This window comes from Rutilus rutilus (genome assembly GCF_951802725.1).
Source record: "Rutilus rutilus genome assembly, chromosome: 19".
NCBI classification, from domain to species: domain Eukaryota; kingdom Metazoa; phylum Chordata; class Actinopteri; order Cypriniformes; family Leuciscidae; genus Rutilus; species Rutilus rutilus.
This window is the reverse complement of record NC_140232.1, coordinates 25,588,905-25,602,825: the sequence shown is the minus strand read 5'-3', so window position 1 is coordinate 25,602,825 and position 13,921 is coordinate 25,588,905. Positions and strand designations below refer to the sequence as shown.

The following is a 13,921-nucleotide window of genomic DNA, read 5'->3' as shown; positions in this document are numbered from 1 at the left end:
CGACAATTAAATTTTTTGAGACAATAGTTCACATTTGAAAGCACATTTACTGTGACTTTAGCCTACAAACCTGTGGGACATCGTTTGATAAAACTCGCTAACGTTAAACGGTTCCTTCGAATCGCAGGATGTTCAAGTAGTAGCTTGTTAAAACATCCACTTTTCTGATATAGAGATGAAGTTAACAGCTAGAACAACACTTCCGAAAACAAGTAAAGTGAATCTTGAAAGAACCACATTTCTACAGCACACATTCGTGTGCACGTCTGACTAACTTGGCTGAACGTTGTTGTCAACTTGTTTCTACGGTAACGCTTACGCAGAACGGAAGAAGATCAAATGTCGAACAGTGTGAATTACATCAACGTTTTACCCATGGTTTTACCTAACAGGCATCATTCCTGTACACAAATAAACAAATATATACGATCAGATGAAATATAATTTGTATAGTTTGTTGTATGCGTATGTATTCCATTCCCTATCATTTATTACCGTTGACCATAAGAAATTGAAACATCAACTGCAACAAGACAAAACTGAAATGCCCAAATTTTCAACGCCACTTGTTTATAAATTTGAAAGGCTTATATTGAAGGTAAGAAGGTAAACGTCAAATAAGTTCTGACTTCAATTGGAAGAACAAGTGGTGGGACCAACAAATAACAGTAGAATTAGTACAAACTAATTTAGTTACATAGCCCCAAATGCGAACGAGGCGATTTAAGAAACACCTTACAAAAAAAGAAAGAAAGAAAAGAAACACCTACGAATGGCATCTGCAACCCTGGTTGGAAAATTCGTCAGTTTAAATCAGTATTTAATATACGTTAGATACACAGAGTTAAATTCAAGAATCGTCTTTATTATGAAAAATAAAATGCTTTAAGCAAAACTATTTACTTCAAGCTTTTGTGTGCCTATCATGTGAGGAAAGGCGATAGGCTGTTAGGCCTACATGTAGTTTAAGAACACACCGCTTGATGGCGCCAAACACAATGTTTTTTATAGCCGGCGTGGAGAGTTCACAAGGCATTAATAACCATTGACTGTAAAAAATATATATATATATATATATATATATATATATATATATATATAAAATTTAGATACACAGAGAATCAAGAATCATCTTTATTGCGAAAAATAAAATGCTTTAAGCAAAACTATTTACTTAAAGCTTTTGTATAAGGCCTACATGTAGTTTAAGAACACACCGCTTGATGGCGCCAAGCACAATATTTTGTAAAAAACGAGGAGCGTTCATGACTCATGAGGCATAACATAAGGCATTAATACATATTATCAGGGGCGTAGCCGACCCAACTTTTAGATAAAGGTGATTCTGTCACCTTTTTTTTTTTAAACACATTGCACGTGTTCTCTGGTATTAGTTACTTAAATTTTAGTGAACTAACATTCAGCCAATCACAAATGTGTCATCATGAGGTGAAACCATCTCTCGTGCGCGTCTGCTGGAGAGGTTCACATTTCCCGCCAGTAATCTGATGTTATCAGTGATGCTCTCTGTATTCGTTCTTATTCATTGCCTTTTTTTTTTTTTTTTATCTGACAGGCTGGGAACTTGACGTTAAACCCACTGCATAAAAACAGTGGATAATCCTTCTTTCAAACACACAGTGTAAGTATGTGTAAGTAACGATCCAATGGTGGTGGTAAGTAGCCTACCGCATTCCAATAATCATGTTTTTGGTATTAGATCAAAGGGTATCATGGCACTGATTACTTGTTCCACTTTAATATGTAAAGGTAAAAGTTTACTTTAAATGTAGGCTACTCATGCAAAAGTGACATTCAAGTAACTGAAAATCATTTTTTATGTTCCTAATGTCAGCATGAAGCCATCTTGATGTCAAGAGAGGAAAATGCCGTTTCCTTCAAATTCCCATATGAGAAGCAGGTTCAGTGACATCCCTGTAAGAGCATCAAGAGCTGTGTGAAATTGTGCCTTTTGACTTTGTAATTTTAAATTAATCAAAGTGTTTTCAACTTTTAGGGATCCCCTGGATAAATCATTAATGAGTCAACATTTTAAATTTTAAATTCTATCTCTTATTATTTATATATTTTGCATTCCCCCAAAATTGTCAAATGTTATTACCATCACACATTACCAACACACACTGTATCAAGCTTGAAGGCTGGCCAGATTTCCAGGACATGACCCCTGCAGGACTTTCACAGACCCCCATGGAGAGGGGGTCGGGGGGGGGGGGGGGGGGGGGGGCTACAGAGAAATATTAAGAAGCTTAAAGAAATAACCAAGGTTCGAGTGCTTATAATGCATGAGAACAGGTTGAGACAATGTGATAATTCATCAAATATTTTGTGTAAGTGCTTAATATCATTCCAATTAGACTGATCTGCGTTTACTTGTAGAGATACAAAAGTTAAGAACCCTGGAATGTGTGCGTTAAGCGTGTAATACCAGCACATAGCCAAGTGCAAACTCTATAGAGTTGGGAGGTGGAAACAAGCAGGGCTTACCAGGATAGCGCGCTTAGTGCAGTCACAAGATCCGGCCATCCATGAACAAAAACATCCAGGCGTTAATTTCAGAGCTGCAGCTACATTTAAAGCGAGTATATTTGGATATATGGATACTTGAGGTTCCCCATCATTTCCCTGGGGGACGTGGCGCGATGGATATCTCCAAGGACATTTACGCGTCCAGCTCTCTGCCAGCTATGATTCTTTTAATAAACCTCAGAGAGGAGTTTTGAGACACTTTTTATAGTTATCTGAACTTCTGTGATGAATTTAAAACGAAAGGAGGGGCGAATGTCAAAGGAACTGACCACGAGTTAAAAAAAAAAAAAAAAAAAAAAACCTAAGAGAAAGATGTCTACATTTGCCACCCACCCGAAATCGATTGTATTACATTCAAGAAGCTTCGCACTTGACGTATAAAAACAAGACGCATGTTCTCAAGAAAGACACGAGACAACAGAAACTGTTGGAGGATATATTTTTCTCTGACAACTTTGCGTCAGCATCATTAGAGGTACAAGCACCTACCAATAGGCTATTTAATCAAGTAAGTTACTATTTATTCTGCTTATGTGAGTACAGACTGTATGATTATAGTAAAGTGAATTGAATTATTTCTCTGATTTCAAAGTTTAAACATGCTATACAGTGCAAAATAGTTGCATTTGGGTAATTTCATGTACATTTAGTCGGCGTTTTATTAAAAACTTAGGGAGTTTTATTGAATTATTTCGGCTTTATTTACAGTAAGGAGCGTTACAGGTCGTGACTTATAGGTCGGACTCGAATCTACTGCGTAAACGCAGCACCACTGAGCTACTGTTTTGCCGTGTTTTACGCACGTAGAACTTTTGGTAGGAGGATATAATGACAATGTTCGCTTGTTTTGTTCGTTTATCAGGCTGGAAAGCCATGCGGGCTGAGAAGAGATGGCACATATTGTTGAGTATGATTCTTTTGCTCATCACCTCCAGCCAGTGCATGGACAGCAAGGAGGTAAAGGAGACGGAAAGGAAAACTCTTCTTAATCTCATCCTGCAAGTGATCAGGGACAATCAGGGACCCGCGTCCAGACGCATCATCACCAGTGGCCTCTACTCTGTCTCTCAAGATGTTAAGTTTTCCTCACGTGAAAAGACTGCACATTTGTCCAAGCCGGACAACAGCAGACCAATAGGTAAGCTGATTTGAGATCAGGTGATGATACAAATGTAATCCTGGGCATTAACTACTTCCTGTTAGTGGGAGTTTTTGCCTGCATATCAACTGCACTTTTAATGCTTTAATCGCTTAATGCATGGACAGCTGTTCGTAACTGTCTTGTCTTATATAGTCTTGATTGCATTGCAGTGACAGCAACATATAACCTGTATTATTTGGGGTCATTGTGAAAAACCCAGTAAAAATGATCTGAAATTGGATTAAGGGACACTCTTTTGATCTGCAGAGGGTAGAAACATGAATGTTCATCGTCTTATTAGACAGATCACATAATGCTCAAATCATCGGGGAAGATCTAAGGACTATTCAAAGACAAGTTTAAAAGCTTGAGAAATCGTGTGTGCCATTAGAAAACTGTGCTGATGACCTGCATTTTGTGGGTAAAAACCTGATTGCATTTCAGCCATGTAAGACTATTTTGTCTGCCTAAAATTTGCCTCGTGCATAGTAACTTTAGTTATATATATATCTGACATAATTTGATACCTTTGAAATCTTTCATTGAACCCAACCTTTACATTTTATGTAATGGAAGCTGTCCATTCTGGAATAATAATACTCAAAGTACTCATTGCAATTGCCAAAAGAGTGTTACCATTTGTGCTGTGAAGCCTGGACTAGTAAATATCATGATCATTTAGTAGATCATTATATTTACAGCAACTACTGAATGTTCCATGTCATGTTATGACATATTATAGTAGCTGACCGGTTTTGTGGTGTGTTTAGAGGCATTTTAGCATTTCTGATACCCTTGAGAATAGTTCATTATACTCAAATACAGATTAATTTGTTTCTGTGTTGTGCTATTACGTAGTTTCTTCCCTTACTTAACCCTTACTTAGTTTGACTATAAAACAAATTTCATTGCATTTTTACAGTGACAGTTTTCTGGTTGGGCTGATTCAGAATTGTCAATTTAAACGTCTTAGCCATAGAAAAATAAAATAAAATGATTGGCTGTGTTGTTACACAAAAGTGGTGTGCCAATGAAAGAATTACACCCATAAACATCTGCTATTGCTGATCTGGATGAACTTTGATTGAGTTTACTGCCTTTAAAGTTTTTCAATGAGACTGATTTGAATCCAGTGAAAACAGGCTAGTTTTAAAATGTGAGTTGATGCTGATATCATGGGACTTTTGTATAATCCAAACAGTCAACACACTGTACTGCACTGTAGCCTTCTGAATAGAACAGCCCATTAGCATAGGCAGTTAGTCATCTTATGTAAGACTCAGGTGCGACAACATGCGTATGGACCCGTAATTATATTAATAGGTGTTTGATAATGCATCATCATCATGATGATTGTCTTATTAAAAATGGGAAAAGCATGACCCACAATAGAAGAATCTGTAGGCATCATAAATGTAGAAAATCGCTGTATTTTGAATGAAAGAGGAACTCATTCATAACGCAGTCTTGGTTATCCTATGTTCTGAGACAGGTTAAAATTAGCTGCTGCATGGATTTGTGGACCTGACATTGATAGGCATTACAACTTTGCATGCAATAATCTCCTTACTCCAATAGACTGGAAGTGATATAGACTACATGTGGGGACAAGTATCCCAGGGTCGGGCGGGCCACAGATTGTACATAATTAGCAAGGACCCCAAGCCTCAAGCTGATTTACTGAGTGCTGGATTATCAGTCTGGGATTTATTGTATATTTTGAATGGGGCTGTCCATCTTTATTATATCAAGCATGTAGTGACCGCAGACAAACACATGACGTATGTGACTGTAATCAGTTATATCATCATCTTAAGAGGGGAAGTTTTCCAAAAGTTTGTTGCACATTTGTACACTACAAGCTTTTAGGAGTTTGAGATCTGACAGATTATATTAATAGCATTTACAAGACTGTCTGTAAATTACCATTGTGGACCGAAGTCATGTTTTCAGTTTTGCAAACGTTTTGGGGAGGTCATTGATAAGACAAATGGTTCATTAAGAATGTCTTTATTAAATTTACTAATAATAGAAGTCAGCGGGATATCTCTTTATTGATAGCTAAGGTAACAGTCTTGTACAATGACTTCAAGCCACGTGCTAGAGAGTGTATTCAGTGACTGAGCTGATGACATAATCATTCCCAGACTAAATACACTGAATCACATCCGTTAATATAACAGCAGTGTTTTTTCCATGTACAATTATATCAGAAATCTTCTGCCTGAATGTACAATAAATGCTTATATTAACTTTGTAATGTGTCTTTTTTAATATCCACAATTAACTCAAAATGGAAATCTCAAGGTTTTATATATCAGCAAAAAAAGTCTTCATTTTCCAATTGAGACGTGATGAATAGCGAACGTATAGTTGGCAGAGACTTTGTGTTGTTTAACTCATTTAACACTTACCCAAATGGATACTTAAGTAGGAACATGGAAAATTTACATTTTGTTTTGTTAAACTTATAAAACGTACTTTAAAATTACGACTGTAAAATTAAAATATATTTGTAGGCCCAGATTAAATTAATGAAACAACTAATTCCATGATTTATTTTAAAGAAAAGTTGTAAAAAACAAAATATGTAAAGTTTGATTTGGATGAGACAAATTGTTGTGGAATATTTCTCCATATACAATGGCAAATTTGACTCACACTACTGTTCTTTCTTATTTTCATCCATAAAATGTCTCCAATCAAACCAAATCACGCTACAATAACAGCTTCTGTGTTTCTCAAACTGCTTCAGTTTGAGATGAAGCTACTTGGCGGGTCCGTTTTTTAACCCACAGTATCAATTGCTTAATTCAGTTCAGTTCAAAATGGTCAAATTGCTAAATAATATCTAGCATTTTATGAGTTTAAAGAACATTTTCTGGTTTGGTGTCGATGAAAGGGTATATGAGCCTTACTGAATAGGCAGGGGTGAAACATTAACACAAAAATATTAACACTGTCTTTTTGTCTGTCTGTTTGTTTCAGATATTGTCCCAAGAGACATAAGCATGAAAGACAAATTTATAGAACATTTTACAGGTAAAAAAAGCCCAACCCATTTCAATATCTTTCATCTTTTTTAGTACAAAATATTTCATGCAGTCCTGTTGATGAGGTCGAGATGTGTGATCCAGCTCTGTTCAGAATAGCATACTTGCATAATACTCTTACTGTGTATATAGTATATGGATACGTGGATTTTCCTTGTCATATGACCTGCTACCTTTGCCACATGTTTACTTTGTGAAATATTGTATCCCACAATGCAGTGCACTAAACCTGACCTTCCCATTCCGATGTCAAGAATAAAACCAAACCAATCTCTTTCTTGACTCATCATTCGATTGGACTGGCAAAAGTTTAGGCTATTTTAACAAAATTGTATTATGAAAATGTCCAAGATAATAACTAGATATGATTCATTGACTTGCATGCAACATGTGAAAAATGTAGCTGGGTGATGTCATGTGACAACAATGTAGCATACTACTGTTTAAAATGATAATTGTGAAGTAATGCTTCTGTTCACTTGCTATTTAAAAAGTAGTTGGCAGTATATAGTATATTCTGTGCAGTATTCAGTACCTCTTTCTTTATTCTCATTATAGGCCTGTTTTTAAATGTCTCATTAGAAATGCAGTTTTCCTCGTAAAACATAAAGCCAGTCAAATAAGTTACGCCTGCAGCAGTAGGTTAACTGAGGTAAATTGTTTCTACAGCCTCTGGGTTGTGAAATACATTTTGTACTCCAGCCAAAATATTTTTCAGGAAAAGCACATTTAAGATTATTCATTGCAGAATCTTTGTTCATCTACAATAATTAGTGTTAAAATCTGTTATCCGGAAGCTTGTACAATGAAACTTTGTAACGGCTTTGCCAGAATCAGGATCATTAAGTCTCTGCCCTTGTGATGGCATGCATGTCAAGCGTTAGCATGCACTAATTCCCCTTCTGGGTTCTGTACAAGTGAAAAAGTGACTCAGTTACAGCACCTTTACTTTACCATTCTCTTTGTTACGAGCTTGTGAGATTAGGCATAATGCCTGAGTAGACATTAAGTAGTAGTAGAAATTAAAAGCCAAATGATTTCATTCACCAGAATATCTAATCCATAAAACCTATGATGACTGAAATCTTTTTTTTCCAAGCAGGACCAGTCAAGTTTCCATCTGAATGCAGGACACATTTCCATAGAATTTATCACAACACAAGGGATTGTTCCAGACCGACATGTATGTATATCTTTAAGATTAAAAAAATAATTCCCCCCAAAAATGACAAATTTCATCATTTACTCATTTACGCTCATGTCATCATTTCAAATCTGGATGATAATTTACTGCTATGGAACACAAAAAAAGTATTTCTTTGTCTGTAGTAAATTTGGACCCCAACATTCTTTAAATATCTTTTGTGTTCTGCAGAAGAAAGAAATGCATACAGGTTTGGAATGATACAAGCATGAGTAAATGATAACAGAATCTTCATTTTGGGTTAAAAACATGACATGTTTCCCTGCAGACTCAAATTAGATTATGCTGTCATGATCTTAATTGATTATGTTGTATTATGCTGTATACAATGTAAAAAAACTATTTTAAAAAGTAGTAAATAAAAGAAAGATAATTGGAGTAAGTTTTTCAGTTTTTCTATTTAAAAATGTCACATTTAATTAATTGTTACTTGCAGTTTGAATATTTTCTACAGCAAATTCTTTTCATTGTATATGTATGTGCTTGTGTTTTATAGAGACTATAGAAATGCTGCCTACGTTTCAACTTCTCTTAAGTAAAACAAAATGTTTTGACAGGGCGTTACACCGCAACGAAAATGCTCCTCCACCCTTAGTCCTCATGGACTTTGTGGCGTTCAGGAGATTTCGATTTTTCCAATAAATAACGCTTATCTAATGGTCCATCCATCGTGTTACTCTGTATAGAGAGCAGAAATGTCAAAACTAATCAGTTCTCTTATTCTTTAACTGTACAAAAAATTTTATTTCACAAAAAAGAGACAAACTAGTTGCCCAAAGTGATGATCAGATTTATATTCTGGGTCACAATAGTTGCCTTATTTCCCCTAGACATTGGGTCTTATTTTTTTCTTAAGTAAAAACACGTGTGTTAGTGGCCAGAGATGTTTTGTGAACTTGCTCCATGACCCTCCTCTGTTGTTTTCCATAGAGAAAGAAGGGTTGTGAAATTCAGCCTTAGATATTGTGGATATTTCTTTTCTAAAAAAGGATCTATGAATTATTGCAAGTAGTAGTAAAGAAAGTGCATGTCTAACAATGCTATTTGTTATAGTGAGCTTTGTTCATGCATTATTGACCAGCTGTATTTTAGCACTTGGCAGCCATGAGGAACACTGGGAATGGCAAAAAGCATAATAATTCACAGCGAAATCAGAGATTCTGTCTTCAAAAACCATTTTTATGACTTAAATGCTTCCTATACTGTAGTAAACTTGCTACAGGATCCACAAGTTCACATATAATAAAACATCATTACGTTTTCATGTACGGGAACAGTAAATCTAAAGCCATTCCAATGCTATATCCTTTTAAGATACTTATAAGTGTTTGAGTTTCTGTTTTGAAATCTCACTTTTAAAGGAGAGGGAGGGAAACGTGGCAGTACCTTGAGAGAAAATGACGGCAACAGTGCTTGGAACAGGACAGCAATGGGATGTTCAGACTTCACAAACACCATTAAGGGTGGAAGCATGTGGTGCTTGAACCCACACAGTCATTTTAGGCCATCAAGTACATTACTGGGGCAGAGATGAAGCTATTTACAGGGATCCATCTAACCCTTAGCCATGTTCATATACTGTATACATCATCCCGTGATGGTATGAGAGCCCCACTTAATACTGAATTTCATCAGTGCGTTTGAAGTGGTGACGTTTGCTTCATGTCACAGCACAAGCCAGAGTGTCACTAGCTATAGTTCCATCCACCTATTTTTATATGCATTTTGGGATATCGCATTAAAAAAAAATGCCGGATGGAAACTCCAAGATGTGCAAAAATTCTGAAAATGTGCATAAAAAACATAAGCGCTCAAATGAGGTGGATAATTTTTTTATTCGGTAAGAAGACACGTACACATTAACACATTTACAGAATAAATCCCTCGATGCGCAACAAAAATAACTCCTGTGACTTCGCCTCAACGGTGGATGTGATTGGATAACTGGACTAATCAGTGGAGCAATAACATTGCATAGCATCTCAAATGTTGGCTTGATCATTCTGAAATGCCTGAGCCAAAGTCTGTCATCAGAATAATGTCATTGGTATAATGACCTCCCAGAAGTGCCTCACATGATTGCGTTCCCAAACACCAGGCATCCGAACGCAAGATAACATGACAGTGTTTATTGCATTTCATCTTCACGCTCTGAGACCAAAGTCATTTATGATGTACTTCTGACAAAGGAGATACTCTAAAAAGTAATAATACAAACCTGCATCAGGATTGAAAGACATCACCAAATACAAGACACCATCCCCAAGCACTGTGTGGAATCACCAACTCGCTGATGACCTAAATGAGTTTTACTGCAAGTTTGAAAAACCCGGTCTTACACCCCACACCTGTTCTGACCTTCTCTCCATGCATTCATCAACACCTCCAGCAACCCTACTCTCCCTCCCTCCTGCACTTACGATCTATGAAGAGGATGTATGCCGAGTCAGCATGAAGTCATTTAAAAGACTGGTGCTGGCCCACCTGAAGGACATCACTGGACCCTAGCTGGACCCCCTGCAGTTTGCTTTTTGGACAAACAGGTCTGTCTGTGGATGATGCAGTCAACATGGCACTGCATGTCCCGCAACATCTCGACAGACTAGGGACTTATGTGAAGATCCTTCAGCTCGGCTTTCAACACCGTCAATCCAACAGTCCTCCAGATCAAACTAACCCAGCGTTCTGTTCCTAGCTACATCTTTCAGTGGATCACCAGCTTTCTGACTGTTCTACTCTGCAGTCATATAGCCGCTTTCCGACCGGAGGAACCTTTTCACAGTTCCTAGAACTATTGGCTAAAGTACCCGGATGTCGGCGTGTTCGCACCGCAGGAACTAGGAACGATTTTAGTTCTAGGAACTCCATTTGTAGGAACTAATTTGGGTCCTACTTCAGAGTAGGGTCTAAACCAGCACTATAGGAACTATCCGTGACGTTAGTGTACGCTGATTGACCGAACGCACGCGGAACACCAGCACCCGCCATTTTTAAAACAGCTAGAATGTAAACACACAGATTATAGCCTATATATTTACTCCATAAACTAACTATACAAACATGGAAAACAGTGATAGATGGGTCTCTAAACCTTTATGCTGAAGAGAAAATCTAACGCAACTTTGAGGGGACCAAGCCAAACATGATTATGTTTATCTGCCCAGCTAGCAACACTGGACATCAACCACATAGGCTAATAACCTTTTTTTCATATACTGTCTACTTTCTATTACAGTTCTATCTAATAACATATTAAACAGTACTGTTAGACAGATTGCTAACTAATAAACACAGAAAATGCGAGCATTGTTTGCTCTGGCGTTCTCAGCGCCGCCAAAATAAAAGTCACCGTGCTTGCGTCACTCCCTTACCCCTCCTACCAGTTCCTATGGCCACTTGGCCAGTGCGAACGCAAACAGCAAAACCGAGTTTAGGGGAGAGTAGTTCTTAGAACTGTTTAGAAGTGGACAGTTCCTAGAACTAAGTTCCTAGAACTACTTGGTCGGAAAGCGGCTATAGTCTGTCCTCTTCACTTCTGTAACTGTCTGGTATCGGCTCGGCTACCAAATCAGACCTCAGAAGACTACTGGGAGGATCATCTGTATACCCCTCGCCATTCTTCAAGAACTGTACTCATCCAGAGCGAGTAAAAGGGCTGGCAAAATCACTCTGGACCCCTCACATCCAGGCCACGTCTTCTTTGAACTGTTGCCGTCTGGTCGGTGCTGTAGAGCCCTGAGCACCAGAACAGCCAGGCACAAGAAAAGTTTCTTTCCTTGGGCCATCTACCTCATGGACAGTTAAATGCAATAAACATGTGCAATACACAACACTATTCATACTTACATTTATTTAGAATACCATACCTCTTATTCACATTCCCTTGCATTTGTATAACATATCTGTACGTACATAGAAGATTCTGTCATCGAGACAAATTCCTTGTGTGTGTTAGCAATGAAGCTCATTCTGATTCTGATTCAGTAGGAAAAAAGAGCCATAGTGGCTTCCTCGATTGCAGCAACTATCATTTTTATTACAAATATTTTGCATCAATTTCCCAGGAAGTGACGATTTTGTTCTCTTGAAACCGCGATGGAAACGCTGCTTTATTGGCAAATGTTTTATGCGATACTCCCAATTTTGTGCATAAGTTCAATGCTAACATATGCCTGTTTAACGTCCTGAAAGTAAAAATTCCTTGTTTTCTTTTTCTTGTCCCCAACAGATTATAAAAGATGTGCACGATTGCTAACAAGGCTAGCTATGAGTCCCCTTTGCACACAATCATAGAAACGCATGTAAGTACAAAGGTTTTTTTGCTGTTTTTAACTAGCTATTTGTAAGCAAGGTAAGGTTTTTTTGTGGAATGCATTTTGTTCCAAGTACTAAAATCTGTTAAATGTCTTTATTTAATCCATTTTGACATGATCGTGCATATTAAAAACATTGATGTAAAAGTAATATAATAATAACATTATGAATATTATGTATTTATTTTCTGAAACAAGACAACTGCAACATTTGTAATATGATAGTCAAGTCTGCTCCCAGTTACTGTTGGGAATGTTTTGCATGCTTCTTTAACTGAAACCTTAGAAGAAATATTGAGCAAGATGTAATGTCAGTTTAATCATGGCCATCTGGTGCATTTTAGGCAGTTAATGCACAGTTCACACAGACAGAAAACAACCTCCAGACATCTTCCACTTGCAAATTTGCTTTGTAACACACGTTTCCTATAGTTGAAACAACCACTTTGAAAAAATTATACACAAAGTGATGTGACAAAGACTCTCAAGAGGCTATCTTCCGGCAATTAAATGTATAACGACTTAAACTGATTTGTATATGTCTTCATGTCTGTATTGCTAAAAAGCTTGGATCTAGCAGATGTTTTCTGTCTTGTGTTGCAGTTGCTTAATGCATTTTTTCCTGGTAGATTGTACAATTTAATAATTGTATATTAGATTGTATAATAAAATGATGAAATCACTATCTTGACAGTCAGTCAGAGCTCATGTGTAAAAGAATCAAACATTATTCATTTAATTCTTAGAAACATTCTCAAAATAGTCCAAGACCAAACTGTGACGCTAGAATCAGTCTGTCCTGCGACATCATGACAGCTGTGGAATGAGACTTTTAAAGAACCTGTTAGTGAAAGGTGAAAGAATCCATTACCAGTCTGAATGTCAAATGATGTGGCTGGTGAATTACGGTGTTTTATTAGGTTATGATTACTCTTGCTCAGACTGGTTTTCCTTTGAATCAATTAGATACGGTTAAATTGTCTTGTATGATGTGAATAAGTGATTTCCATTCAAGTGGAGAGTAATGCATTCAAGTCTGAAGTTCATTGTTTCTGTGTATGACAGGTTGAGTTGCTGGAACTTAATTTCGTATGCCGTCTTCTTCATACACCTTTCTAACTGTAACTGTATTTTAAAAGTACTGATTTAAATGAAAAGTAAACTTTAATGTGAGTAAATATTTGACACATAATTCTTTATGTGCCGCAGGTCCTGAGGATATAAAAGAAGAAACTCCAGAGATGTTGGAGTAAATTATTTTTTCCAAGGAAGTGCCTTCAAATCATTGCAATTAACTGTCATTGTTTTTATTTTCTGTCATTTCCATTTCCACAGTATAATTGTTCTTTAATAATAATAATAATAATACAATATTTTTTGCTTTTTACCATAATTTATGTTTGTTAAATGCTTTAAAAAAAATGTAGTTTTTTTTATAGCTTTGCTTTTTATATTATGAGTTTTAAAGAAAGTATTATTTATCATTGCAGCCAATTATTTATTTAAATGACCTGTAAATATTCTGTCCTAATTACAAGAGAGAATATGTATCTCATTAAGCCATTATTACTCTTAAATATATTTGTCCCAAATGTATTGTTTCTAATGCAAATCTAAAAATATTTCATCCCTTATACACTTAAAAAATATATATTTGTGT

The 13,921-nt window shown here is 36.6% G+C and overlaps 1 protein-coding gene and 1 long non-coding RNA gene across 4 annotated transcripts; one reads left to right on the top strand and one right to left on the bottom strand.

Moving 5' to 3' along the window:
* Positions 1-1,116: 1,116 nt before the first annotated feature.
* On the bottom strand, positions 1,117-2,774 carry LOC311278470. The gene is made up of 3 exons (XR_014625440.1): positions 2,509-2,774; positions 2,123-2,248; positions 1,117-1,935 (listed from the first exon to the last, which is right to left on the bottom strand). It is a non-coding gene; the product is annotated as an uncharacterized lncRNA (long non-coding RNA).
* Positions 2,410-13,748, top strand: alkal1 (ALK and LTK ligand 1). 3 transcript variants are annotated; one of them, XM_084389329.1, is made up of 6 exons: positions 2,410-3,025; positions 3,413-3,688; positions 6,680-6,733; positions 7,844-7,927; positions 12,177-12,249; positions 13,471-13,748. In XM_084389329.1, exons 2-5 carry the CDS (start codon positions 3,424-3,426, stop codon positions 12,239-12,241), a joined length of 468 nt encoding a protein of 155 aa, XP_084245455.1. In that variant the 5' UTR covers positions 2,410-3,025; positions 3,413-3,423; the 3' UTR covers positions 12,242-12,249; positions 13,471-13,748. The 3 variants fall into 3 exon arrangements, with proteins under 3 accessions (XP_084245455.1, XP_084245456.1, XP_084245454.1); XM_084389330.1 differs by having other exon boundaries at positions 2,410-3,058; positions 7,847-7,927; XM_084389328.1 differs by having other exon boundaries at positions 2,410-3,058.
* Positions 13,749-13,921: the final 173 nt, after the last annotated feature.

Excerpts from the sequence above, each read along its gene's own strand:
- alkal1 (XM_084389329.1), top strand. The coding sequence starts at position 3,424 with ATGCGGGCTGAGAAGAGATGGCACATATTGTTGAGTATGATTCTTTTG. Across the intron at positions 3,689-6,679 it reads GGACAACAGCAGACCAATAG|ATATTGTCCCAAGAGACATA; the intron begins GTAAGCTGATTT and ends TGTTTGTTTCAG. Across the intron at positions 6,734-7,843 it reads ATTTATAGAACATTTTACAG|CAGGACCAGTCAAGTTTCCA; the intron begins GTAAAAAAAGCC and ends TTTTTTTCCAAG.